The following is a 25,201-nucleotide window of genomic DNA, read 5'->3' as shown; positions in this document are numbered from 1 at the left end:
TGGTGTGCAGGTGGCTATGACAGCAGCGTCAGGCCCAAGCCACCAACCTCTCCCTACGAGGGGCAGGGAAGCAACCCCTTACCTCATGCTCAAAGAATCGGTCCTCCAGGGTCTTGTCTCCAGGGTTGCTGCCTGCGCCCTCGAAGAGCAGCTTGTACTCCTGGCCCAGGGGAGGGAAGGACAGTGTGAGTGGGAGCGTGCTGTCAGCTGTGGGTTGGGCATGCAGACCTGCCCGTCCCCCTGTAGCCAGGGCACTCACCGGGTAGTAGTCGGCCACACTCTTCACCTGCTCATAGTCATCAGCCCGAGCCAGCTGGGCCAGGCCCTCCGGGTAGAGCCTCCCGCAGTGCGGAAAGAGCTTGGCACGGTCCTCCTTGGACAGCTCTGTGTCGAACGAGTTGATGGTGATGATGAAGGCTCGTCGGTCGGCTTCAAACTGTGGGGCCGGTGTACAAGTAAGGCGAGAGGGAAGGGGAGGGAGGGAGGCAGTTGCCAGTCAGCCAGCAGGGCTTCCCCCAAGCCCAGGCTCCCAGGGACCGGCAGCTTGGGGGGAGGAGAGAGAGGCACTCACCTCCAGGATGGGGCACATGGCATCGGCCGTGGTCCCGCCCAGCAGGGTGCAGAACTTGTAGAAGGATTCCAGATAGGCCTGTGCAAAGCAAGGGGCTTGCTCAACCCAGGCAGGGAACTGGGGCACGTGCCAGGCCTCCTCCTCACCGTTCCCTCCTTCCCTCCCCAGACCCTAGCACCGTGAGTCCAAACACACCCACAGATGGGCCGAGGCAGCCCCCATGTCGGAGCCTCAGAATATCCACAAATCCCAACTGTTCATCAGCTGGCCTGCTGCCTCTCTGCACCCAGGAGTGACAGAGCAATTTCTGGCCGAAGAGCATCAGCCTCGTGGTGTGCTGCCCCCTCCATGCCCTTCCACGCCCCTCCACCATCATCCCACAGGAGGCCAGGCTCAGAGAGGGGCTCGGTCTGCCCCCAGCTGTTCTGCCTGCCATTCCCCCAAACCCCCCCCTCCTCAGCCTCACCAAAGCACGTTTCCGGGCTTAGTGAGGGAAGGTTACTCCTGAGAGTTCACCGAGGTCACCTGGACTGGGCACCCTGACCCCTCTTGGCCCCCCACCTCACAGAACTCCCTCTATCCCTCAGGTAGCTCCTAGGCATCGTTAAGCAGGAAGCAAACTGTCAGCCCTACTCCTGCTGAGGGATGGTTACTGCCCTCACAGGTGTCAGCCCTGCAGTGCAATGGCTGGACACATGGGCTGTGGTGGGAATGAGCACTTCCTGCCCAAGCAAACTGGACCTGCTGGGCACAAGGAAAGGACAGGTCATCTCAGGCCCTAGTTCCGGGCCAGCACTCACTCATAAAACCAACCAGGCACATGTCAAGGTTGGGGGCAGGGGGATGGTCTTCGGGACCCCAGGGAGCTCCCTTCACTCAGATCCTCCTGGTTCCTTTCTGGTGGCATGGTCACAGGGACTGTGGCTCCACAGGCTAGAGATGATTCTTCAGGGTTGAGGGTGCGAGCTGGGAAGCCTAGAAAGCTTTTGGCACTGAGGTCTTCCCTCCAAGGTTCGGAGACTTTTTCACCCACTACCAGCTGACTTAAGCCACAGGGTCTGCTGCCCCAAGGGGGTAAAATGAGACCTAGGAGTCCACAAGCAAAGACAAAACCTGGCCAGCTGCACGGGGCAAGCTGGGCTCAGGAGGAGGCCTGTGGTGACTACAGGGGTCAGAGGAAACAGAAGTCTAGGATAGGTCAGAGAGCCAGAATCCTGGAAGGAGAGAGTGGACCCCAGCACAGCAGATCCCCAGGAATCAGAGGGCTTGGGGGGCAGAAACCTCTGCCAATCCTACCATGGCTTGGTGATAATTTAGTCCCTCTATGACTGTCCCCAGCCACTTTTCTCGTCACGGCCAGTCAAGGTGGCTGTACTCAAATCTCCAGGCTTGTCCCAGTGGGGGGCCTGCAGCTCCAGTCTATGCGGAAGCCACCAGCCTTCCCCGAGCCATACCAGTCCCTTCAGAGGCTGAGCCCAGTGTCAGGCGAGATGGTGGGATAGGCCCAAACTCTTTTCTGGAAGCGAGGGCAGCTGAAGAAACTGGCAAGACCCCAAAGGCCCAGGTACTGAGGTTATCTCCCCACCCCCACCCTGTCCCCTGGAGCCTGCCAGCCCATGACTGCTGCACCAGCTGCCTACAGTTCCCACCCGCCAGGTGGTTGAGGGTCCGTCTAATCTCCCATCTGTGGCCACTGGGCTGGGACATTGCCTGACGAGCCGGCGGTCCTGGCAGGGTGCCCTCAGCCTTGGATCGGTGTTTATGAGCTAGTGCCCGAGCAGCCCTCGCCAGTGACTCCAGCTAGAACCAGTCAGGCCCGGTGAGGGTGTGGGTGAGGCTGGGGGGACAGCCGCACCCCTCACCCAGTCTCAGGGCAGGGATCCCGGCAGAGGGCCAGCTGGGGGCGGGCAGGAGCACTCAGATGGTGCGCGCACAGCCTCGGCTGACTGCCTGGCCTGCCTCCCTGTTAGCGGGGCAGAGCAGAGCACGTGCTGTGTGAACAGGCTGAGCCAGGTTGTGATTCGGGGTTGCCGGGGTCTAGCAAGTGGCTTCTGGCAACTGACCCTGCTTCTTGGAGCCCTCCGTTTCCTCCTCTTACCTGTGTGGACACTGAGGCCCTCCTAGCGCCTAGGGCAGTCCTGACGACTAAAGAAGTCGGCAATCTTCCTATCTGAACCTCACCTCTCCGCTGTCCTCTCCACACCGCAGCCAGAGGGGAGTTTCTGATGATACTCTGTCCTGTTGCGAACTTTCACGGGCCGACCCCATCCCCAGGAAACAGTTCAAACTCCAGCCTGGCACTCCAGGCCCTGGGTGACTTGATCCTGTGCCTCTCTTTTTCCAGACCTACGTCCTGCTGTCCTTCTGAAACCTGCGCTTCCACAGCAAACTGCGTGCCACTTGGCCCATGCTCCCTGCTTGCTTCTGCATGTGCTGCTCCCCTGCCTACACCCCTGCCACTCACAAGCTGGCTCCTCCTCGACCCCCACAGCCTCCCTTGCACTCTAGCCCGGGCTCCTGGAGGGAGACTGGAGGGCCTTGGCTCAGGCGGCAGCTGAGTGTTGGGCCCCTAGCTCTAACCCAGCTAGGAGAAGCCCTTCCCTGGAAAGATCCAACCAACAGATGTTCTCAGGGTTCGGTCAGCAGGGCCCTTGGCCTGGGCTCTCTTTGGCCCCCACTTCGGAGCCTGATCCTTGTTCCTAGCTGCAGCCCATCAGGGGTCCTGGCACCACAGCTCAGTCCCTCACTACAGCCAGAGACCAGTCTGTCCCAAATGTCCTTCACTGGTCCCTAGCCAGCCCCCCGCCTTGGCTCGCAGCTCTGCTCCTAGCCTCTCTGGGCCAGGGCAGTGGAGACCCACGAATCCTGTGCTCACTCTGTCTCCAGGAGTCACCAACCTATGCCACAGCCTTGAGGAGGAAGCAGACAGTGGGAGCGGATGTTGGGATGTGACTCTCATTTCTAGACCTAGGAACCCGAGAAGGATGTGGTGACCCGGCTACACCTGGCTGGGTCCCTCCCTCCACCCTGAGTGTCCTGTTGCCTCTGCTCAAAGCCTTGCTGGCAGCAGTCCAAGCGGGGTAAACCTGAAAACTATGGCCTGGATGGCAGCCCGTGACCCTCCTGGCTGCAGGAGGAGCGACCATCCAGAGGCCAGCTCCAACAGGCCAAGCTATGGGGCACCAGCCACTCCTGCTGATCTTATCAGGGCCTGCTGCAGGCGCCAAGACGGAGAACCTGTTCCATGCAGCCTGCGCCCATCGCAGGAGCCAGCAAAGAAGCAGATAAGCCCCCGGGATAGGAGCCTGGTACAGCTGCATCCTGTCCCAGCAACCCCCCAAACCACCAGCCCACCACAGCAGGGGCCCCCGCCTAGAGGCCAGTCCCTGCCACCGGCCAGGGCCCTACCTTGTAGAGCGTGTTGCGGATGATCTCAATGTTCATCTCATCCAGGTCCTGCTCTGAAATGCAGTCCTGGAAAAAGGCCGCTGGGGAAGAAAGACGTGGGGGTGAGGGTGGGCGACTGGATTCAGCCGAGGCAAGAATCCAGCTGCTGTTTCAGCCACCCCTGCAGGGCCCAGGGGGCTCCTGTCACAGGCCTGAATGCCCAGGGGTTGGGGGCCTCCCAACCCAGCCTGGCGATTGCCTGGGAAGTGGCAGAAGCAATCCTCGGGGCCATGTGCACTGACCTGAGCTTCTCCTGCATCCTTGCTCCTAAAACTGATTTATAAAGAGGCGGCCAGCCATAACATGATCTAATCGCCTCTGGGGCAGACCCAAGCTCAGACCATGCCAGAGACAGACTTGCATAAGAGGCCATGACATCCTCCTTCCTTAAGGGGCAGCTGTGGATTTGGGGCCTGATGCCCACAGATCTGCAAGCCCTGGGGCCCACATTTGGAAAACCAGCCTCTTTCTCTTCCAGACAAAGAATGAGCTGGGTGGGCATGGACCAGTGACCCAGAGGGCCACTGCTGGGCTGAAAGTGGGAGCCCAGAGCAGGACAGAGCCCCCTTCCCTGATGGGCCCTCAGACTCACCGGTATGTCTCTTCTTTAAGATGAAAAGATGAACTAGCTCAGAGTTACTGAGAGAGCCTACAGCAGATATGCCCAGCAGGTAGGGCTCAGGCCTCTTAGTACAGAAACAAGTACAGCTTAGAACCCAGTGTTTTAACCTGGAGACTTCTTGGAGGCGGTGCCCTCGGGAAGAGGATTGTAGCTATGAGGGCACTTGCTGCTGACAGCCTTAGTGCCTTCTCCCCAGCCTCCAAGACAGGCAGGAGCCAGCACTGCTTAGGTGGGGCCCTGCAGGAAGCTCCCAGTTCCCCTTCCTTTCTTGGCCTCTGACACGAACCCTGCATCCTGCCGGACACTGCCTGACCTGGCCCCTGGGATCTGCTCTGTGGAGGCTATTTGCTTCCCTCCTCTGCCTCACAGGCAGCCAGTCACCCTGGCCGCACTTGGGGCCACAGTAGAGCACAGTTTGAGCTCCCAAGACTCTGAGGGACCTGGACCTCTCCCCTCTCCATGAGCTCAGCCCTCCTCTGCATCCTGAGAAATTGGCCAGTTTTACAAAGTTACACGCTCTGAGGCAGGCCCTGGGGGTAGCCTGCCTGGCCCAGAAAAGCAACAGGGAAGGAGCAGAAGGCAGGGTGAGAGAATGAGAGGGAAGCAGAGGGAAAGATAAAGATAAGCAGCAGGGGGCAGGCCTCCCTTTTGGGCCCAGCATCAACCCCCCCCCCCCGCCGGGGGCCACGTGAACCCCGTGCGGAGTCACTGCCCCCCTGCTCCCCGCTCAGCCCCAGTGGCTCACCCAGGGGCGTGTCCACCAGAATGGCATTGTAGAGCTCAGCAGGTGTCTGCGCGATGTTCACAGCCTCCATCTGCTCAAAGCTGCCTAACGGGTGGCACTTGGGCACAAGTTCGGCAATAGAGCGCTGGTGCAGCGTGCCCGTGATGAGCAGGATGACATTGTCAATCATGTAGCTGTAACTGCAGGGGGCACACAACAGCAGGGAAGCCCATCAGGGAGGAGGGTCTGCCGGTCCTAGTCCAGCACTGTGCCCTGCCCCCACCCCACACAGGTCCCCCGCTCCTCCGCAGGGATGCCACCTCGAGGACACTGCAGGCCACCACCACTGGCTCACCTTGCTGCCCAGGCGCACCCCTATACTCCAGCGCCAGGAGTCTGGGACACATGCGGCCCCTCCCTTGGGGGATGTGGCACAGATTCACGCCCCTTCAGTGGTTAGGAACAGGTAACTACCCCACGGTGTGAATAGTTCCAGCAGGGCACAAGGGGAGTGGGGTACAAGGCCAGCCTGGGGGATGAAAGAAGTAGGAGATGAAAGCACGTTCTGGGAAGAGGGAACAGTGTGTGCAAAGGCCTGGAGGCATTCACCAAGTGCCCGTCGCATTCGAGGAACTGAGCACAGATCAGGGTTGGCAGAAGGAGGGAAGCAGGGCAGTGCTGCTAGTGGGCTGGGGCCTGGACACTGGTAGTCCAGGCCAACCTGAGGGTCCTGACTGAATTTCAAGTGCTAGGGACCCATGAGCAGGATGTAGGCAGGGAGTACCCAATCCCATTAGGGTCAATCTGGCTTCTAGGTGGGGAAGGCTAGGGGTGGTTAGCAAGGAGAGGAAAGGCTGAGGGGTAGGGTGGGAAGAGGCCAGAGGAGGAAAGGCCAGAAGGAGCCAGTGGGGGGGCCCCTCTGGAGAGGGCCCCAGGTTGGGCAGAGATGAACAGGTAGATAGCTGCCCCTGCAGCCCCACTCCAAAGGTGGAGCATGGCCTCCTCCTGAGAGCCGAGGCCTAGGCCAGGTATCCAGCCGGAAGGCCTGGAGGTGGGGCTCAGGTCATCCCAGGCTGAGGCTCCCCTGGCTCTCTTGGCTCTCTGCTCTGAGTGCATGGGCAGCAGAGGGGGCTGCGGAGCTGGAGAGGGCGAGCGGCCCGCTTCAGACTTGGGGGGAGGGGGAGGTGGGGGGGTGGAGCTCTGCCACCGACCTGTAAGACAGTGCCACAAAGGAGCAGCGGTAGAGCTCCGCGCAGTCACCCATGTGGGGACAGGGTGAAGATGGGGGAAGGCCCCAGGCAGAGTCAGGTGGCAATAACCACAACATTCCTCCAGCCTGTCACCAGTGAAGAACTCAGGGTACGGGGCAGTGGATGAGGCCTGGGGGGAGGGACACCACTGAAGGGTCAGAGACGAGGTGGAGGCTGCTGCCCTCAATGGGCACTGAGCCCAGGCCTGGCCCCAGCATTTGGGTAGCCCACGGGTAGGTCCCTGTCCTGGGACAGTATTTTGAGCACTTAAGGCTGAAGCTGTCCACAGAGGTGGGCAGTGACCCTAAATACTGAGAGAATAAAGGGAAAGGGGTAGCCCAGGTCTCAGCTCAGAGGGCCAGCCATGCCGGGAGCTCCCACAAGGCCCTCCAGGAAGGCGGCAGGAGGAAAAAGTCACTATTCCTGTCCTGGCCTGACCCCCACGCCCCCTGCTTGCTGCACCCGCCCCCAACAACCACCCAGCCCAGCGCCCTGCTGTGACCTCTGCTCTCCTGGGCTTGGCGCCAGGCAGCTGCCCTCTCTCCGCCCCCAAACCGGCTGGGTCAGCGACAGGATGTGCACTGAGAAGAGACAGCAACCGCACCCCCCCCCCCGACCTTCTCCAACTGAAGGCTTCAGGCCGGGCCCATGTGTAGCTACAAGCCAAGAAGCCCAAATGGCCAGCCTTCTGCCCCTGACCTGACAGAGCTGGCAGAGCAAAGGGACCACAGAGAAAGCTCGCTAGAGCTCTGTGCCTTGGCCTCCAGCCTGAGCCTGCATCCCCTCCACCCTGGACAGCATCCCTCGTTCCCAGTGCCTCCAGCATTTCATATAGCATGGTACCACAGGGCTACCTGTCACTGCCCACAGCCCTCTGCCTGCACTCCATCCAGCCCCACTCCAGCCATCCTGTTCCCCGAGACAGCCACAAAGACCCCTGCCCCCACCCAGAAGATGCTTTTCTACATTCTCACAACCCTTTGGACAGGGACAGGGACAGGGACACGGAGAAGAACACACTTCTTAGGCCTACATTATCCTATCGATCCCACAACCACTAGCATCGGCAACCCCACTGGCCAAAGAAGTAAGAGAAAGTACGGGCACTCGGCCCTGTCACACCACTGGGCAGATAAGCTCTATGTCCCCATTTCCAGGGTCCCCGTGCCCTGGCACGACACTCGCCATCTAGTCTTGTCTTTTCAGAGGGATCCCCACAAGCCAGTTTTCTTTCTCTAAACCTCCTCACTCCTTGTGTCCACAACTCAGGGTATCTGTTTTCGTCGGGGATGGGCCAGGGTCAGGGCCCAAGGGAGGAGCTGGTACTGCTCAGAGTCCTGGCCGGGACTCAGAGGAGAGCCCTATGGGAAGACTCTACCGTCCAGCTTTGCCGTTACTCCTCCAACAATGTGGAACAGGCCAGCTATGATTCACGTTCCAGCCCTAACAGCAGATGTGGGGGTCAGTGGTAGCAGCCCCTAGCTACCCCCAGCCTCTCCCGCTAGAAGTCCTGGCGGGGCACCAAGGAAAATGCTGAGCCAATTAAGGATCATTTATGATCACATATCCCCAGCCCCCTCCAGCGCCCCATTCTAACCCAGGCGGGGCCAGCCTTGGATAATCCCATGCCAGGCCGGGCTCTTCCCTCTCCCTGAGTCAACGACAAGGTTCCTGCAGAAGCAGCCCCTTCTTTTCTCCCCAGCCCAGTGAGAGCCAGAATCGTCTTTCCTGGGAGAAAAGACGCAGAGGAGGCCTGGTAGAGATGGTGCTGGCTAGGCTGTTTGCTTCTCCCCCAAGGCCAAGGCCTTCAGCAGGCAGGGAAATCATCCTCCTCCTCGCCTGGCTTCAGCAGCTGCCTCCCTGCCCCCAGAAAGCCACTCCACCAGTCCTCCCCTCATTTGGCCTCAAAAAGAGAGAATGAGGTTCCAGCTGGTCAGCGTCTCCCTCCAGAGGAAGACAGCTGGGGAGTGGACAGGCGGCTGCCCGCCAGGCCAAAGAGGCCCTTGCAGGGTGGGAGTGGGGAGTCTGTATTCCTCTTCCCAGAGGCCCTCCCTCACCCTGAGCCTTTAGGACTCAGCTTGGGCCCACAGAAGTCTCGAGCTGGGGTTTAGGAAGCCCCTTCTTCCAAGAAGTCTTCAGAGCCCCTAGCCAAGAGCAATCCCTCTGCTGTGCCCTTTGGCGCCACCTGCTGGAGAAGCGTGGCTTGCTTCCCCGTTGTCATCTCGGCCCTGGGGGGCTGGCCTAGCACTGGTGAGCAGGCCCCGATGACTAGGTACCTCGGCCAGTCTGTCCATCCTAGGGCTCCCAGCAGAGGTTGCTCATAAACAGTATCTGTGCTCAATCACATCAGAGTTCTGCAGAGCCCTGCCCAGGGCAGAAAGTGAACAGAGATATCAAGTTCTGGCCTCAGCAAACTACCAGTCAAGCCTCAGTTTCCCCTCTGCCATCAGGATAACTGAAGTGCAGCCCACAGCAGAACTGGTGAGGCCCCCCCCACCTTATCATGAAAATCCTGCCCCTCGCCAGAGGTGCAGCTGGGTCTTCCTGCTTGACCTAAGCCTTCTGGGCCTGGAAGTGCTCCTGCGGGCTCTCCCTCAGTCTCCAGAAAAGAGTGTCACTGCTGGCTCTCCCTCAAGGCAGGAGCTAGATCTAATGCAGAGCCCAGAAACCATGGTATGTCTAGAGCCCCAGCCTGTACAGACCCTGCTGGGACCCAAAAACAGTGGTTGTGGAAAGAGAGGGCTAGAGGGCCAGGATAGGGAGGCCTAAGGTAACCTGATACCTCTGTGGTCCATGGTGCAAACTGTTCTGGGGAGAATGGCAGGTATGCTGAAAGGCCCACTGGGAACTTGAGGCCACTGTCCTGGGACAAAGCCTCCATCCAGCTACCCACACCAGCTGGTGGCACTGAAGTCCCTAGTACATAAGAAAGATTGGACCTCACCTCTCCCCCGATGGCGCAGCTTACCATGCCCAGGCTCTGTCAGTGGGCACCTGGCTGCTGCTCACAGGGGATGGCACCCTCCAGGGAGGCTCACTCATCTAAAGACAAAAGCCTCCGAGGCCCACCTGAGACTCCCCAGAGACCAGACTCGCCTCCCAAAAGCAAATCCCCCAGCTATCCTTTCAGGGCCCACTCTCCTATGGGAAGCCATCATGGAATGGCCCAGATCAGGATTCCCGCCCCCCCCCCCCACCCAATGCCAAAAAACCCCTGAAAGAGGCTCCATCCCAAGTCACAAAGCAAGTTAATTGCTGGGCCTGGAAAGGACCCTTGGTACAGTGACATATTACCTTTATTGCCATGAAGCTGAGCTAAATCGTTTCAAGACCAGGTGTCTGACAACAGCCTACTTCACAGATTCTCACTAGCTCAAGGCCTGTCTGTCCCACGCCAGGATGCTGCTGCTCTCACCACCCATTCTTCTGAATAGCCTCTCTAACCCCACCTGATCCTGGAGTCCTCTTAGTGCTGGGAAACCTCCTGTGACCCCGGATCCATGTGTAGCAGCTGCCCACAAGCCTCTCCAGGAGCTGTCTGCACCACCACTGGCACCCAACCCACTGCATTCATCCGTCCCCCTCCCTCCTGGCGCCGGGCCTAGCCCAGAGCTGATAGCGGTCATGTGTGTTGGCTGAAGGCTGGCCGGGCTCTACAAAACCACTGGACGCTGTCTTTCACCATGGGAGGGCAGAAAAGGCCTTGACTACCCTCTTTTTGCACACCTTCAGTGACAAGGAACCCATCACCTCCTGGGAAATTCCTGGTCCAGCCATTCAGGGAGAGCTGAGTGGCTCTCTCGTGGTGGTCCCGACCTCCACCCCAGCTGGGCCAGCTCTGTCTGTGGGAAGCGATGGCACTGTTCCTTCAAGTACTCACGCTCAGGACGGAGCCACTAACAGATGCCTCCCCTCCCTGGGAGAGCCACACTGTCCTCTCTGGTTACATTCCTCTGCATATCCCTAGGATTTGAGACTCCACGCTCCAGCTGCTCAGGACATACACAGCTCCCTCAGGCCAGAAGCCCCCTTCCTCCAATTATCCCTTTAAATCCCTTCCCCTCAGCCACACGGCCGCCACCTCAGAAAAGCCAGGTGTGAGTTCTCAGTCTGGAGGAGCTGTGCTGGATGGGCCCTGGCTCCAATGGAAGGGACCCCTTCTTGCCACAACACTGTGGAATGACCCAGAAAGGAAGAAGAGGAGGAGGTGGAGTGGAGGACAAGAGCAGACGGGGAGGCAGGAGTGAAATGGCAGAGATGCCATGAGAGGGAAGAGACTGCTGGAGGGTGAGAGGGCCGAGGCTCCTGATGAGGCCCGGAAACCTTGCCACATAAAGGTCAGCGGTGACCTTGGTCAGAACCCTGTGGTGAGTGATGGGAGGGTTGGGAGCAGACTGGAGACATATGGGATGGGCAGGGGTGGGGGCAGGGCTGAGAGGATAGTGAGTGTAAAAGCCGAGGCCCCAGGAGATGGGTTTTTAACGCTGTGAGAGATCTGTGCTTTTTCAGGTGCTGATGGGAAGACTCTGGAAGGGGAAGGTGGCTGTACAGGCAAGTGAGTACAGGTAAGTGGCCACTCAGGGTCCAGGGGGTGGGGTGAGGGCACTCAGGACTCTGGCAGAAGGATCCAAGAGAAGAGGGAGCCTCTGCCTTTGCATCGGGGTTGGGGACACAGATGTGGTGCCGGGAGGTGACTGGTTTCTACCATCTCCATGGAGGAGGAACGTGGGCCATCTGCCCAGAGAGAAGGCTGGGGGGCAGGACAGGGGTGTGTGCGAGATGGTGAGGTGCTCTCCCAACCTTGGTCGGGGGCTGCAGGGTGCTGGGTAGGGAAGGCACACGGCCGACTGGGCAAAGACAAGCCAAGGCCAGCTGTGCTGGTGAGCAGCATGTCCGCTGGGCAGCAGGGATCACCGCCCAAGGCCGGCTTCCCCAGCTTTGCTCCAGACTGTGGAGGTGGGGGAGGGCGCCTCCAGGCCGGAGGCTGCTGGGATTCCTCCAGGGCTGGGGGGCTGCCAGCCAGGGCGGGACCAGAAGACGGGCGGCCAAGAGAGCTGCGGATGCTGGCAGAAGAGTGCTCAAATGATGGACCAGGGAACCTCAGCTGGGGAGGGAGGAGAATGAAGACAGAAGGGGCAGCAGGGGAAGCAGCAAGGCCCAGTGTCCTGCTGAGTCCGGAACCCGCGTCCCACAAGGGACTGAGAGTGGGCTGGAGGGCCTGAAGACTGTGGGTAGAGGGGGGGGGGGTGCCTGACTCAGCGACTCTGGGGTGGAATGGTTCCAGTAGTGACACAGCCTTGGGTAGCCATCGGTGGGGGCGGCTAAAGTGGAGAGCAGAGGAGCGGGTCACTGGAGATGACGAGGTCACGGAACGAGCAGCCACAGGCTCAGACAGGCTGACACGTGGCTGCTGAGCTCTTCCTGAGTAAGGGCAGGAGTGAGGAGACGGGAAGACTTAAGCCACGATCACCCATGAATGGAAGGGGCGGGGAAGTGACGGCCTGCCACACGATAGTGCTTGGCTGCTTTAAGCACACTTGGTGCTCGCAGCCAACCTCCAGCAAAGAGCTGGCGGCTGTGCGGGCTCAGTCACGCTCAGAGCCCTCTCCAGTTTCATGGCCTGGCAGGCTGCAACCAAGCCTCTAAGGGTACCAAGAAAGGCCAGGAGCTAGCTGCATAGGCAGGTGGCCAAGCGGGCAGTGGGATGGATGACAACTGCCCTCTGACCACTGGCATGGGTCAGGCCTCCTCCAGCCAGCCTAGGCTGGCAAGGCCAGAACATCATCAGGAAGCTGAAAGAGCCTTGTGCAAACAAGGTGAAGGCTGGGCTTTGGCAATAAATGCACTGCTTCCTGGTATGTCCCCAGCTCTGGCCTTGGAGCAAGGGATAGGCAGGCCCAGGCGAGGGGTTGACTGACACATGGACGCTCTGGCGTGACCCCCAATTCAGCAACACAAGACATGCCCCATCTCTGGTCTCCTGCCCCAGAAGGACCATGTAGCCTGTACCTTGACCAGAGCCAGGGAGGTGTAATTACAGGCCCAGCCAGGATAGCAAGGAGGCCCCCAGAAAGGAGGCCTGTGGCCACGGAAGAGGCTGTTTCCCAGCCTCAGCAGGTTCCCCGAGCCCTTCAGGGGTCCCAGCCTGTGGCCTTCACCCAAGGAGGGAGCCCTTCTGGCTGCCACCCCTCCATGAGCAAGTGGATCTTGAATAAGTGGCTGCTCTTTGCCAGGGGTGGAAAACAGGGACAGGCAGGAAGCACCAAGCTGGGCAGGTGTGCCAGGTCCCAAGGAGGAGAGCGGGAGCACCAAAATCAGGGAATGGTCAAAGCTCGACAGTACCCAGAACAGTATATGGAAATGCTTCCCCACAACACACACTCACACTCCACTAACACAGAGCACACTCATTTAAACTAGCCACCAATCACACCTCTGGGGCCACCTCTTTGTTCACCAGGCCCTGGCTCATGGCTCATGGGATATTCTGGCAGAAGGAGCGTCTCTATCTCCCTCTTTCTTTCTTTCTTTCTTTTTTTAAAGATTTTATTTATTTATCTGACAGACAAAGAACACAAGTAGGCAGAGAGGCAGGCAGAGAAAGAGAAGGGGAGCCTGCGGGGCTCGATCCCAGGACCCTGAGATCATGACCTGAGCCGAAGGCAGAAGCTTTAACCCACTGAGCCACCCAGGTGCCCCTCTATCTCTCTGTTTCCACGGGCAAGCAGGCATACCTGGCTCAACCAAGTGCCCTCGCCCCCCGCCTGCAGGTCTCAGTGGCCTTTCCTCTGCTCAGCTTCTCCAGGGACTTAGCGGAAGCAAGGCTACACCCAAGGGATAGACAGCGGAGAAGCCAGGCAGTCAAGGGTCATAAGCATGGGGACCTGAGGAACTGGGAAAGGCTGCCAGGTGTTCAGCCTCCCCCTTCTCCCTAAGACCCAAGGCCATAGACAAAGAAGATGGAGAATGGGCCTCAGCCTAGACGGGGCCAGAGGGCCTGAATCGTCCATTTCAAGGACCTGGCTCTCCAGAGCTCTGCTCATCCCCTTACTCCTGATCCCAGGATGGGAAGTGGGGACCTAGCGAGTATTCAGTGGGGATGCTGCAGGGTGAGGCAGGGAAAGTGCTCCCATCATCCCTGGTCTCCCCACCCCAATCTCTGTAATGCCAGGGGTACAGGGAAAGGTGCTTCCTAACACTACAGTATGGGACACCGTTGTCTGCACTCCAGATTCCCAGGCAGCAGTGAAGTGGCTGGTGGCAGCCTAGAGGGCCAGGGTTGCCCAATGACCAGCCCGGTCACACAGCCTAGGAAGACTCTGCAGGCAGCTGGCCTGAGCCCATGCTAGGCCAGCTGCGGCAGGTGCAGCTGTCCTGCCCAGTGGGAGGGGAAGGCCCTGTAGGGCACACTTACGTAATGAAGTCCAGGAAGCTGGCGAGTGGCTCATAGGCGTGGTTCCTCATGTGGCGGAACTCCACCACCATCTTCTCCTTAAGCCGGTCATCAATAACCGACACCGTCAGCGGTGAGGCCTCGTTGGCCAGGAAGTTGCCGTAGTCAGTGCTCTGCAGGTGCAGCTTTAGGTCTGAAAGCCAAGGCAGGGGGTGCAGGGGTGAATGCTGGCCAGGCTGAGCCTCCCCAGGATGTCAAGACCCCATCCCCACCCAGTCACTCCCCTGGAGTTGTGACCTGATGCTACCCTGACCTCCCGTCCCCACCTTCACCTCCCTGTTGGCCCAGGGCCTACTCTGGGGCAGTCAGGCCAAGGCTCCAGAGATATCCCAGACCCTTGGGCCCCAGAGTCCAAGCACAAGTAGCACAACTGTGCCTCCAAATGACAAGAAGCCCTGGGAAACCCCAACAACCCAAGTTGCTATTCAAAACCCATCATCGCCTTTGAGGCCCTTCTGTATGGTGGGCTCTGGGATGGCCTTAATCTAGAGCAGGCAAAGATGCGGGCCCTGCCCTCCAGAGCCTCAGGGCTAGATGAGCAAGCCAACACGCCCCGGGCAGAAACAATCCTATAAAATAAAGTAGGCAGGAGTAGAGTGGACAGCGAGATAGGACTGAGAGGATGAGAGAACATGCCAGGCTAGGCCACAGAAAAGGGCAGGGACAGGAACATACAAAGGCCAACAGCCAACAGGATGGACTGAGTGACAAGTGACCTGGAGGGCAAATGAGCACCATGGCAGGTAGGGGGGATGATGCTGGGAGGGAAGACCGGCCTTGCTATAGGAGTGGCTAGAGGCAGACAGGCCAATACTCCAAGCTCTTCTGAACAATTAGGGACGGGGCCAGCAAAAAAGGGACAAGAGGACAAGCAGTAGGGCCCCAGTTGGGAAGGTCAGGTGAGACCCAGTAGGATCATGGCAACAACCTAACAGTTGTCTGGCTTTTGCCTTTGTCCCCACCCCCACCCCCGCCCCCACACGTGGTCTATTCTCCACCAACAGCCAGACTGATAGTGACACAAGGCAGAGCACGTCACTCGTCTGCATGTCCTCACATAAGGGCCTTCCCTGTCCGTCTGCCTAGAAAGTGATGCTCTCTCCTCAGACATCCCATCTTCAAAGACCTCTCACCCTGTCCCTTCACTTGTGCTGCCCCCTTTGTAACACTTGTTCCACCCGTCACAGGACCCGTGATAGCAGGGATCCGAGGTCATGGCAATGTCCTAGGGCCTAGAACAGAGTATGTTCTGGTGTATTTTCATGCTTAATAAATAACTGGGGAATGGACAAAAGTCTGGGGGGAGTGTTGGTGAGGACAGCAGGTGGGTTTAATCCTGGATTTTGAGATGGGGGGACACTGCAGCAGTGACAGCAGTACCAAGGACAGTGGCCGGGAAGGTACCCGTGCGTGCGTGCGCGCGTATATGAAGGCCCAACAGCCAAGGCTGGCTTCTGCTGTAAGGGACGCCGTGTTTTCTGTCCCCGGAGAGGTTGCCCAGGGGAGGACAGAAAGGGTCACAGTCGTGAACATTTCCACAAGCCCCCCGATCAAGGCTCCCTGAGTCTGTGGGCCTGGAGGGCCATGCTAGCCAGGGCTGCTTCGAAGGAAGGCTTACTGGGGCACCTAATTCCCCATGAAGCCCCTAACCCTGCACCCCATCGAGAGAAGAACATTCCCAGCCTGGAGTCAGGTGTGCTAAAGGAGAGAGGAAAGAATACATGCGGGGGAGGTGAGAGGGAGGGAGGGGCGCGCAAGCCCCTGGGTGGAATGCCTTCTCCCTGCAGCTCTGCAAGGCACCAGCGCTTATGTCCCCTGTGGCTCCCCAGCCCTCACAGAGTGCACTTTGACCTCGTGAGGCCTGCAGGAGGCCTTCACCATCTGCTCCTCTTGCCATCGTCCTGCCACTCACACCTCCTTCTCTCCACAGCCACAAAAAAGTGGGAGAGAACCGACGGCAACGCGGAGCGGGAAGAACAACCAGCCCCCTGCTCTACACCACAGATCTTACTGCCTTTGGCTCAGCAGGTACACACACTCCTGTGTCCTCACCCCAGGCCATCTGCCATGAGTCCCTGCCCTGGGTTCCATTCTTCCTCATCCCTACCATGGTCTGGCCAAGGCCCACCTATGCTTAGAATAAGGTATGGGTGACAGAAGGTGTTTTGCCTAGTGGCACTCAAGTTGTTGCAATGCTTTATTACCCATTTGGCTGTCAAAGAAAAATTCTTTTTTTTTAAAAGATTATTTATTTATTTATTTGACAGATAGAGATCACAAGTAGGCAGAAAGAGAGAGAGGAGGAAGCAGGCTCCCCGCTGAGCAGAGAGCCCGATTCGGGGCTCGATCCCAGGACCCTGAGATCATGACCTGAGCTGAAGGCAGAGGCTTTAACCCACTGAGCCACCCAGGCGCCCCTCAAAGAAAAATTCTTAACCGGAACTGATGGTTAGAACTGATGGCTGCTGGAAGAGTACATCACCATGTTTTCCTACCACTAGTAATGGGCTTTACGTGCCAGATTTTAACCAACTCGACCCTGGAAAAAGCACACTATTCTTTTTAAAAGAAATATGGTTTACTTGCACACAACTGATCAGTTTTGAGAGATCATTAATGTCCTCAAAGTGGTTTCTGTGGGTATGAAACAGTGAGAATATGAACTGATCCCTCTTATTATAGTACTGAAGTTAATTCCACTTAATTTATCAAGTCATATTTGTGCCTTGATTCTATATACTTGTAACTCTCATACATTGTGAGGCTTGAAAGACAAAGTGGGCAGGGGGTTCCGGCCAGGGCACAGCGGGTGCTCAAATCCCCACCAGGGGAAGCTGCAGAGCGGACAGCCCCTGGAAGCCGGGGCTGGAATGTAGTGTTCTGGGTCAGACCGTCTAGCGCGGTAGCTGCCAGACCAAACCTGTTCGTTGATCCACCCAGCCACCGCAGACAGCAGAGAACCCATCGCAGGCGATAAGATTCCTTCTCCTCCAGCTCACAGCTGGGCGTGGAGGCCAGGCCAGATGTACAGGGCAAAAACCAGGGCAAAACCCAGTCCCCTTAGCAGGGCCCCTCATGCCAGTGACCCCACTATTCTCGGTGACGGCAAGTCCAGGCCCAGGCCCCAGGCCAGCCTCCTGCCTCCTACCCTCCAAAGCACTATGCATGGGCTGCTGGAGGCTTCCCTAAATGCTGTCCCCCTGGCCTTGGCTCTCTCACAGTGTGCCCTGCCTCTGCCTTTCTGAACAGGGCTTCTCTTCGCTGGGAAGGCACGTTCAACAGCTTCCGCGCTGCCAAGTACCATCTCTGCCCTCCAGCTCCCACGGACTCTCCGTCCAACACACTGGCCAAGTGGGGGTCAGCACCCCGACACCAGGGGAAACCCAGGCCCACCCTAACTGGAAACAGAGGGGTCCCTGCGGTGTACTCAGCCCCATGCCAGGGCAACGTGTGTCCTGGACCTCCTAGCCATGCCTGTTTCACAGACCTAGAAAACATCAATCAGAGGGAACATGAAACTTACCCAGAATCCCAGTCAGGTGTAGAGGGGCCGGGATGTGGACCAAACCTGGTGGATTCTGCCGTCTCCGATTCTGGCCCCCCCCATCCTCCCCCACCCTGTACATCCTTGAGCACATTCTCCCACGGCCCTTAGCCCAGGGTGGGCCTTTCAGATATGGACCCAACTGCCTAGACAGAGTCTAGTCCCAGAAGAGGAGTGAGAACAGCCAGGGCATGCCCTGTCCATGACCTTGGAGACAGCCTGGACACTCGCTGCCCACCTGACATCATGCCTCAGCAAGCCTCTCTTGTCTCACCTGTGACCACGTGTATTCCTAGAGAAGCCAGGAACGTGTGCGTGTGTGAGGGGGGCAAAGCGGAGGGGTGGGCTCTTCTTTGCATGCTCCCACCCGTGGCGCTCAGCACAGGCCTGACAGCAAACCCCCCTGTGCCTTGGCTGCTGCGTTCTGCTGACGCTGCATCTGGGGAAGCCACGGCTCCCAGCACTGCTGGAGCACAGACGGCTGGGTGGTTTCTGCTGGCTTTTGTCAGATCCGAGCAAGCCCGGGAGACTGTACTGAGAATCCTGCCCAAGGCCCAAGGAGTCTTCCTTACCAGGAAACTCATTTTTAAAGGCCCCCAGGGATGATGTCAAAGGGCCGTTCCAGACCACTTTCCCTGGCCAAGCCCTGTGTCTCCCTGCGACCCAGGGAGAGGGGACGGCCTGCCAGCCATGAGGGCGACTTGGAGGCAGGGAGGCTAGCTGATCCCTTTGCTTGGACCACACAGGGCTTCTGAACCAGTTCTGACCCTGTTTGAGCAACCTGGTGCCCAGGACCAGTTATGGGCAGCCCCAACCCCTTTAGACAGTCCTCAGGGCTGGGAGGAAGCCTGCTATAACAGCCTCCGTAGCAACCCCCCCCCGCCCCCTCCCGCCCCCCCCCCGCCCCCCAGCAGCTTCCTGCTCTCTCTGAGGGATGCAGAGGAGGGGGTGTGACTGGGGGTGGGATCTAAACACAGGAGGAGAGGCCTGGAACTTGTTGAGAACATCGTGGGAGACCCGGCCACCCAGCCCTGGCCCAGCCCCCAAGGGCAGCCAAGGACGCCAGGGGCTCTGGGAAGGCAGGGGCTAGTTCTGCTCTGCGCCTTGAGCTCGGCAGCCTGACAGCCTCAGTGACAGCCCCTGAGAGCCCCAGACGTGCCTGGGCTGAGGCATGAGCAGTGTTCTGGTTAGCACACACTCAGGGGACCGCTCTGGTCTACCCACAAGCCCAGCTGTCTACCCCAAATCCTCCCATCCGTGGCCCAGCACCAGGAATGTCTGGCCAGCCTGGGAGCTCTCATAGCAAAAGACTTCCTCAGAGGTGGATTTCTCATGTCCAAGAGGATGCCGCTGCTATCAGGAAGTTCTCTCTGCAGTCTGACCTAAACCCCTCCTCAGAGGAAGCCCACCAACTCAGTTTCCCAGTGCCTCCAGCCTCCCCTGAGGGCTCTGGGCTTGCTTCCCAGCACCCCTCCCCCAACCCAGGACCTTCCCTACCTCCTCTGCTTCCTAGGGTCACTAGTCCCAATATTACAGTGACTATCCCCACAACTCCCATCTTCCGCTGCCACTCAGGCCTCCTGGCCACCACAGTGCCCTTTTGCTGGCCTCCTGCCCCACGTTTCGGCTCCCTGCTCCCAAGTCTAGTCTCACACCATCACTAGAGGAAAGTCGTCCACCTCCAGGGTGGTGTTGTCACCTTTACCCGGTGGCCTCTGTGGCCCCGGAACTCGAGGCCTGCCTCCTCCCCACAGTCTGTGAGGCCCCACGCCCTAACCCTAGCACCACCTCAGCCTTAGTCGGCAACTCTCTGCTCTGCTGGTCCCATGCTCTCACTAGGGTGACCTGCCTATGAAATCTGGCCCCAGCAAGTGCTTCAGGGAAGTCTACCCCATGCCCCAGGGGAAAAGTCCTGGAAGTGCAGGAAACGGGGCTGCTTCCTCAGCCAGAAAGGCCTCTGCCCTCCCTGTTCCATGGGCCGCCACTGTCCGCCTTGAGTTTGCCCGTGGCAAAAATCACTGCCGGCTCCCGCAGGCTTCTGTGAAGCTCTCTGGAGGCCCCGACAGGCTGCAGCCCCACCCACCCTGCACGGCGCTCCTGCCAGGCTCACCGGGTACACCAGAATCGAGCTGGCTCCACGGCTTCCCCTGCCTCTTCACCACCACCACCTCCCCTCCCCCTCAGCCCACGCCTTCAAGGCCAGGACCCCTCAGCAGCAGAGCCCTGGCCCCAGCTGGCACCTCGGATTACCAATCAGCCCCTGATTAGCAAAAGGGCTTCGGGACGCCTGGCCCAACCAGAACTCTCCTCTCTGGGTGGGACAAAGTGTGGGCTTGGCAGCCAGTCCCAGCCAGGCCTTGAGAGATGGCAGCTGGGCAGCCCTATTCCCCATCCACTTCCTGAAACCCTTCCCAGATTCTGCCAGCGCCGAAAGTGATCTTTCAGCCCCTCCAGGACTCCCAGGGGCAGGCAGCACGTGGCCCTTCCAGCCCCTGAGCCCCGGGAGCTCCTCCCCAAGGGCCCCAGGGAGACAGGAAGGGAGGGTCTTGGCCTATGCCAGGAGGCTGGGCCCACACTGCCCCAGGGGCCCAGCAGGCACAGAGGCAGCTCCTGGCACAGTACACTAGGCGGGGCGGCCCCCTGCTCTAGACTCACCCATGGCCTCATGGCCCACGGAAGGGTCCTGCTGGCCAGCTGGCCACGGCACAGTGTGAGAGGACAGTGTGTTCCCAGACTTCACTTCTGCTTTTCCAGAGGTCACTCAACGATGCTCTCCTGGGGAGCTCAGGGGTTTTCAGGAATTGAGGCCCATTGAGTAAAACCAGATGTGCGAATCTGCTCCCTGGAGCCCAGCATGCCCACCCTGCCACTCCCTTCAAGGCTGGTGGGGCCCCTTGGAGCTTGTCACACCACGCCCCAGCGCCCAGGTGAGGGGTCTCCTCTGAAGACACTGAACTGGCTTCTGCCTCCAGTGCTTGCTCTGCCCCAGAGGCTCTCTAAAGCTGCATCTTCCAGGGGCTCCAAGCAGGCAAACTCAGACAGATGGACAGATATGGACAGATGGCCAGGCTGGTGGCCCAATGGAGCCACAGCCCCGCCTCAGCAAACGTGCTATGCCTGAACCTCCTCCCCAGGCTCTGGGGGTGGCTGGGACCTCTCTTCATATCAGCTCCAAAGCAGATGTGTGCACTGGCTGGCTCTGCAGGGTCAGAGCACCACATCTGAACTCCCAGTGTGGGAGCCACAGCACGGAAACTGTTAACCCTGGGTGTACCTGGGACCTGCAGCATAGACTAAGCATCATTTTCACCCCCAGACCTCTGTCAGGGCCCAACACAGGCCCCCTGCGAACCTCACATAACACCAACTAACTAACCCTGAGTGACAGCTCATCCTATCAAATGCTCCCTCAGGTGCCGCCTGCCGACCCCCTTCTAGAACCTCCTCACTGCCCACCCCTCCAACTGAGATGCCCCTGGTCTCCTGCCCTGGCCAGCACAAATCAACCTACCATCCATTAGCCGGAGCGTGCTGCAGCCTCTCCCCCTGCCCCACTCTGCAGCCCAATTTTGCCAGATCACTGGTTTTGGACATTGTTCCTTAGGCGTCTGAGTGGGGCAGGGGAGTGAGAACCTGAGCTTTGGAGCCACAGTGAGCGGGCTTCAAATCCGACCTCACAGCTTGGCTCTGAGCAGCTCGTGGATCCCTCTAGATCCAGGCTCCTGGCTGGCCACCGGGAGAAAGACTGTGCGGTGTCAGCCTTTCAGGGCACCGGTGACAGACACTGAGCAGAGGCAGTGCTAGAACTGAGTACAGTACACCACAGTCCGTCTCTCCAGGCACAGAGGATCCCACCCGGAGCTTCTTAACCAAGTCCCTCAGCTCCAGTCAGGTGGGATGCGTTCTCGACCCTAGCTTAGTCCTCAGGCAGCCCTACTCGGTACTCTGAAGCGTGCCCCTACCCTTTCCATCTGGCATGTCCTCCTCCTTACTGTAAAAGGCATGGGGGGCCTTGTGCAGCAGGAGCATGCAAACACAGTCTGCTATCTCCTAGGCTCAACATTTGGGCCTCCTGTTGCCAAGCCTATGTCCTGCTTCACCTACCAGCAAGATACTACAGAGCTTTGGGCAGCCCCGCGGACACGGACAGAGGCTAGGACCCAAGCCTGCACCACCCACCGCACCCCGAGCTGCTGTCCTGGGGGCCCAGGGAGCAGGCAAGAGGTGGCGCGGAGGTGGCGCGGCCAAGGGCAGCTCCTGCTCCGTGGGAAGCCCCCAGGCTGGCGGGCCAGCAGTCTCGGGAAGAACCTGGAGTCCGCTGCTGGCATGGCCACACGCAAGTTACTGGGTTTCAGCTGGCGTGCGGCAGAGCGCCTGCAGGGAAAGGACAGAGAGTTCTCCTTCCTTGGTCCCTGGACCAGCATTTTGTTTCATGTTGGAGGCCTTTCAGTGAGGTGAGGCATTTGCAGCGGGGGATGGGACCGATCCACAGAGGTCTGGCTGGCACCGGGGACCACAGCACTACTTGCCAGCATACCAGATACAGGGATCAAATGGGAGTGTCACTCTCCGTGTCCTGGAGGCAGCAGGGTGTCCAACCCAGGTTTACTCCCCTTCTCTCTACTCTGAGACAGGTGGCAGGTGGTGGCAGAGACATATTTAATTGCCCTCATGCTCTCAGGAACACCTCGTTCCTGCAGCTGGGAGAATGAAAGCATCCCTCATATCCCATGAGGAAGTCAACCTATCCGACAGTCAGAAAGGTGCCAGGCAGGCGACAGTCCCCTGTGCCAAAGGGAGGGGCAGAACTGGTTACTACTGCACCCAGGGCAAGTTCCAAGAAACTCTCCTCTGACTGAGCGGAGATCCGCCTGGATATCCCCTCACCAGAACATCCCCACCCAGGCCCTCAGGCTCCATGGGATGGCCCGGCCCAGGAGACACCGGGCTTAGAAGGCGGCTTCCCTGTGCTTCCCTGCCACAGCCCAGCCTGAGAACCAAGCTGCCCAGTCTCGCCCTGGAAGGCGGGGGCCACACCTCAGCTGCTGCCCTGCACTCTGACCTTGAGCCAGGTCTTTCTCGCTACCACAGTTATAGAACCCGCAGGTGGGAGTGGATGTGGGGCTGCAAGAAAGAGCTTTTCATTTCACCGAAGCTGTGAGTTTGCCTGGGTGCGAGTGAGAGAGGTAAAGGGGGCCGACACAGCCGGGTGCCAGGCAGCCCAGGCGGGGCCAGCTGTGGCGGTGGGCCTGCTCAGATGCTGGCCCACGCCCATGTCTGCTTCTTGGGCGCACCGGCCTGCAAGGTCAGGCCATCCCGCCAGCCCTTGATGCTGGGCTTCTGTTCTACACTCAGAGACCTCTGGAGGAAAGACAAGAGGGAAAGCTGGAGCTCACCTGGATGAAGAAAGGGTAGTTTTAAGACCCCCAGTAGCTACTGTTTACGGTGAGATTAAGCCAGGTCAGGCCTGATCCTGGCTGGAGCACGCTGCCAGCTCCACAAGGCCTCGAGCCAAAGCTATGGAAATACTCATTTTGCTTAGACTTGGGCCCTATGGCTGGGCTCGCTGGATCAAGTCTCATTTGGGGTTACGACTATGCTGCTTTTAGCACAAAGCCTCATTTACTGCAGCGTATAGAAACTGGACTGAACAGCCCAGGCCAGAAGCAGAGTTGACACATCCCATACCCATGACCAGCAGAGCCCAGAGGCTCGGGCCAGGCAGGAAGTGGCAGGAGCAGTAAACATCCAGGCTGATCCTGTATAGTACCCTCAGACCCCTTTACGCAGCCTGCTCAAGGGCCTGGCAGGACGCTTACAGGGGAAGCAGTAACATGCCCGACTGAGCACGATCAGACTTGGGCCAGCCCCTGGGATAGGTGGTCACCCACTCAGGGAGCCTCATAGCAGAGGCTAGATCCCAGTGATGGAAGCCAATGGAGAAAAGGGGTGACAGTGAGACATGGAGCATGAGCCAGGCCTGAAGGATAACATCCCAGGACCCTCACTTCCCCCAGGTCTTGCCACATGGTATCTGCCTTGGAGCCTAAAGAGGTAAGTGGGTGGGGAGGATGGGTGAGCTACTAGCCACGCCCTGGCTGCTTAGGGCCCTGTGTGCTAGGTCATGTGCATGTGGTACAGCTCTTCTGTATTCCTCAACTCCCAACCCTTTAATCTCTAAGCCGGACACCATGTGGCAAGGCCTGGGGGAATGGTGAGAGGCCCCCAAAGCAAGGTCTCTTTCACCTGACCCCCCACTCCCTGATTCGGGGGCCAGGCACACAGAAGCATAGTTCAGGCATCCTTCAGTGAACATATGCAAGGATAAGAAGGAAACAAGCAAAGACTGTAAGCTGACTGGATAGGAGGAGCCAACACAGGTGTCAGGAGATTGTAAGCAAGCCCTTGACCCTCACCTGGACCCAATCTCCCAGGTACAATAAGAGGGCTGGATAAAGCTACCTCCAGGAGTCTGGCTGGCTCTGATATTCTCTACCCTGGTCAGGCCTCAGTCACACTGACTCTCCACAACTCAGCCCCTAAGGGCCACTCCAGGGCTCAGGGTGAGTCTAGAGGCCTGGGTACCCATGGAGCAGCCTCGGCAGAACTGACAGCAGGTGCAGGGGAGGCCCCGGCTTGTGGAGCCTCTGGGCAGCCAGCAGATCAAGGGAAGGCAAGAAAGGCTGAGTTGCAACAGTGAGGACACCAAGATAATTCCTCAGAGGGGAAAGCCCCATTCACCAGCCACTTGCAAAGCCTCAGCTGAGGTTAAGGCCTGAAAAAACTGCTGCCTGAGTAGCCAAGGAGAGACAAGGTCTGGGCAAGTGCCCAGGGCCAGGCCAGAGTTGGCCAGGAAAGCAGTGTCCAGCACCCAGTCGGGGCTGTTCCTCCACACACCCTTTCTCCCCTGCCACAATCTACCCGCCGCTCTTCAGGACCACTCAAGTTCCTAGGGGGGGCGGCCCCAGTCCAGGCCCTCAAGCTACAGGGTGCTGGATGCAGACAGGCAGAGCGCATGTCAGGCTATAGAAAAGCAGCCACACCTACTAAGTGGCCCTTCAGAGTCTTGATCTTCCGGCCTCTAAAACAGGAGAAAGGCCAGTGCAGAACAGATTAAAAAAGAAAGAAAAAAAAAATCTGCTAAGTTTAAGTGTTAGATGAGGGAAGGTTAATGGAAAGGTCCCCAAATTGGGGTGCAGAGTGGAAGAGAAGAGTTGTCAGTCACCTGGTAGCAACCCCCTTCCAGCACGACTGTGTGCACCTACAGTGCCTGCAGAGTTTGGGGTGCCTACTTTGGACCTTTGCCAGAGTCACCCTACTCATGTGCACCTGTATGTGTCCCCTAGAGCGCTGAAGGAGACTGGGAGAAAAGGAGTCTGTCCCGAGGATGAATTTTCCCTCTCCTGGAGGGACTAGGGTTGCAGAACAAGAGTGGGCGCCATGTGGGGAAGAGTGGTACCTCTGGGAACGTGGGAAGTATGGCCCTGACCCCTCGGCAGCCTCAACCTCCTGCCTGGAGCCCCTCAGACTCCAGGTTCCTGGCTCATACACTGTGCTGCAGCCACTGCTCCGACACAGAGCCACCAGCAC

General features: G+C 58.9%; 1 protein-coding gene across 1 annotated transcript in view; it reads right to left on the bottom strand.

Annotated features, from left to right (window-relative positions):
• ATP6V0D1 (ATPase H+ transporting V0 subunit d1) overlaps positions 1-25,201 on the bottom strand; it is a 39,638-nt gene that overhangs the window by 1,068 nt on the left and 13,369 nt on the right. Inside the window, exons 2-7 of the mRNA XM_080828355.1 lie at positions 14,029-14,200; positions 5,386-5,564; positions 3,980-4,059; positions 572-649; positions 260-436; positions 83-160 (exon numbers count right to left, since the gene is read on the bottom strand). Coding sequence (XP_080684481.1) covers positions 83-160; positions 260-436; positions 572-649; positions 3,980-4,059; positions 5,386-5,564; positions 14,029-14,200 — 764 coding nt within the window. The remainder of the gene's footprint in view (positions 1-82; positions 161-259; positions 437-571; positions 650-3,979; positions 4,060-5,385; positions 5,565-14,028; positions 14,201-25,201) is intronic.

The sequence above is a fragment of the Martes martes genome, assembly GCF_963455335.1.
Source record: "Martes martes genome assembly, chromosome: 17".
Classification (NCBI taxonomy): Eukaryota; Metazoa; Chordata; class Mammalia; order Carnivora; family Mustelidae; genus Martes; species Martes martes.
The sequence above is the reverse complement of the archived record's forward strand: the minus strand, read 5'-3'. Positions and strand labels throughout refer to the sequence as shown.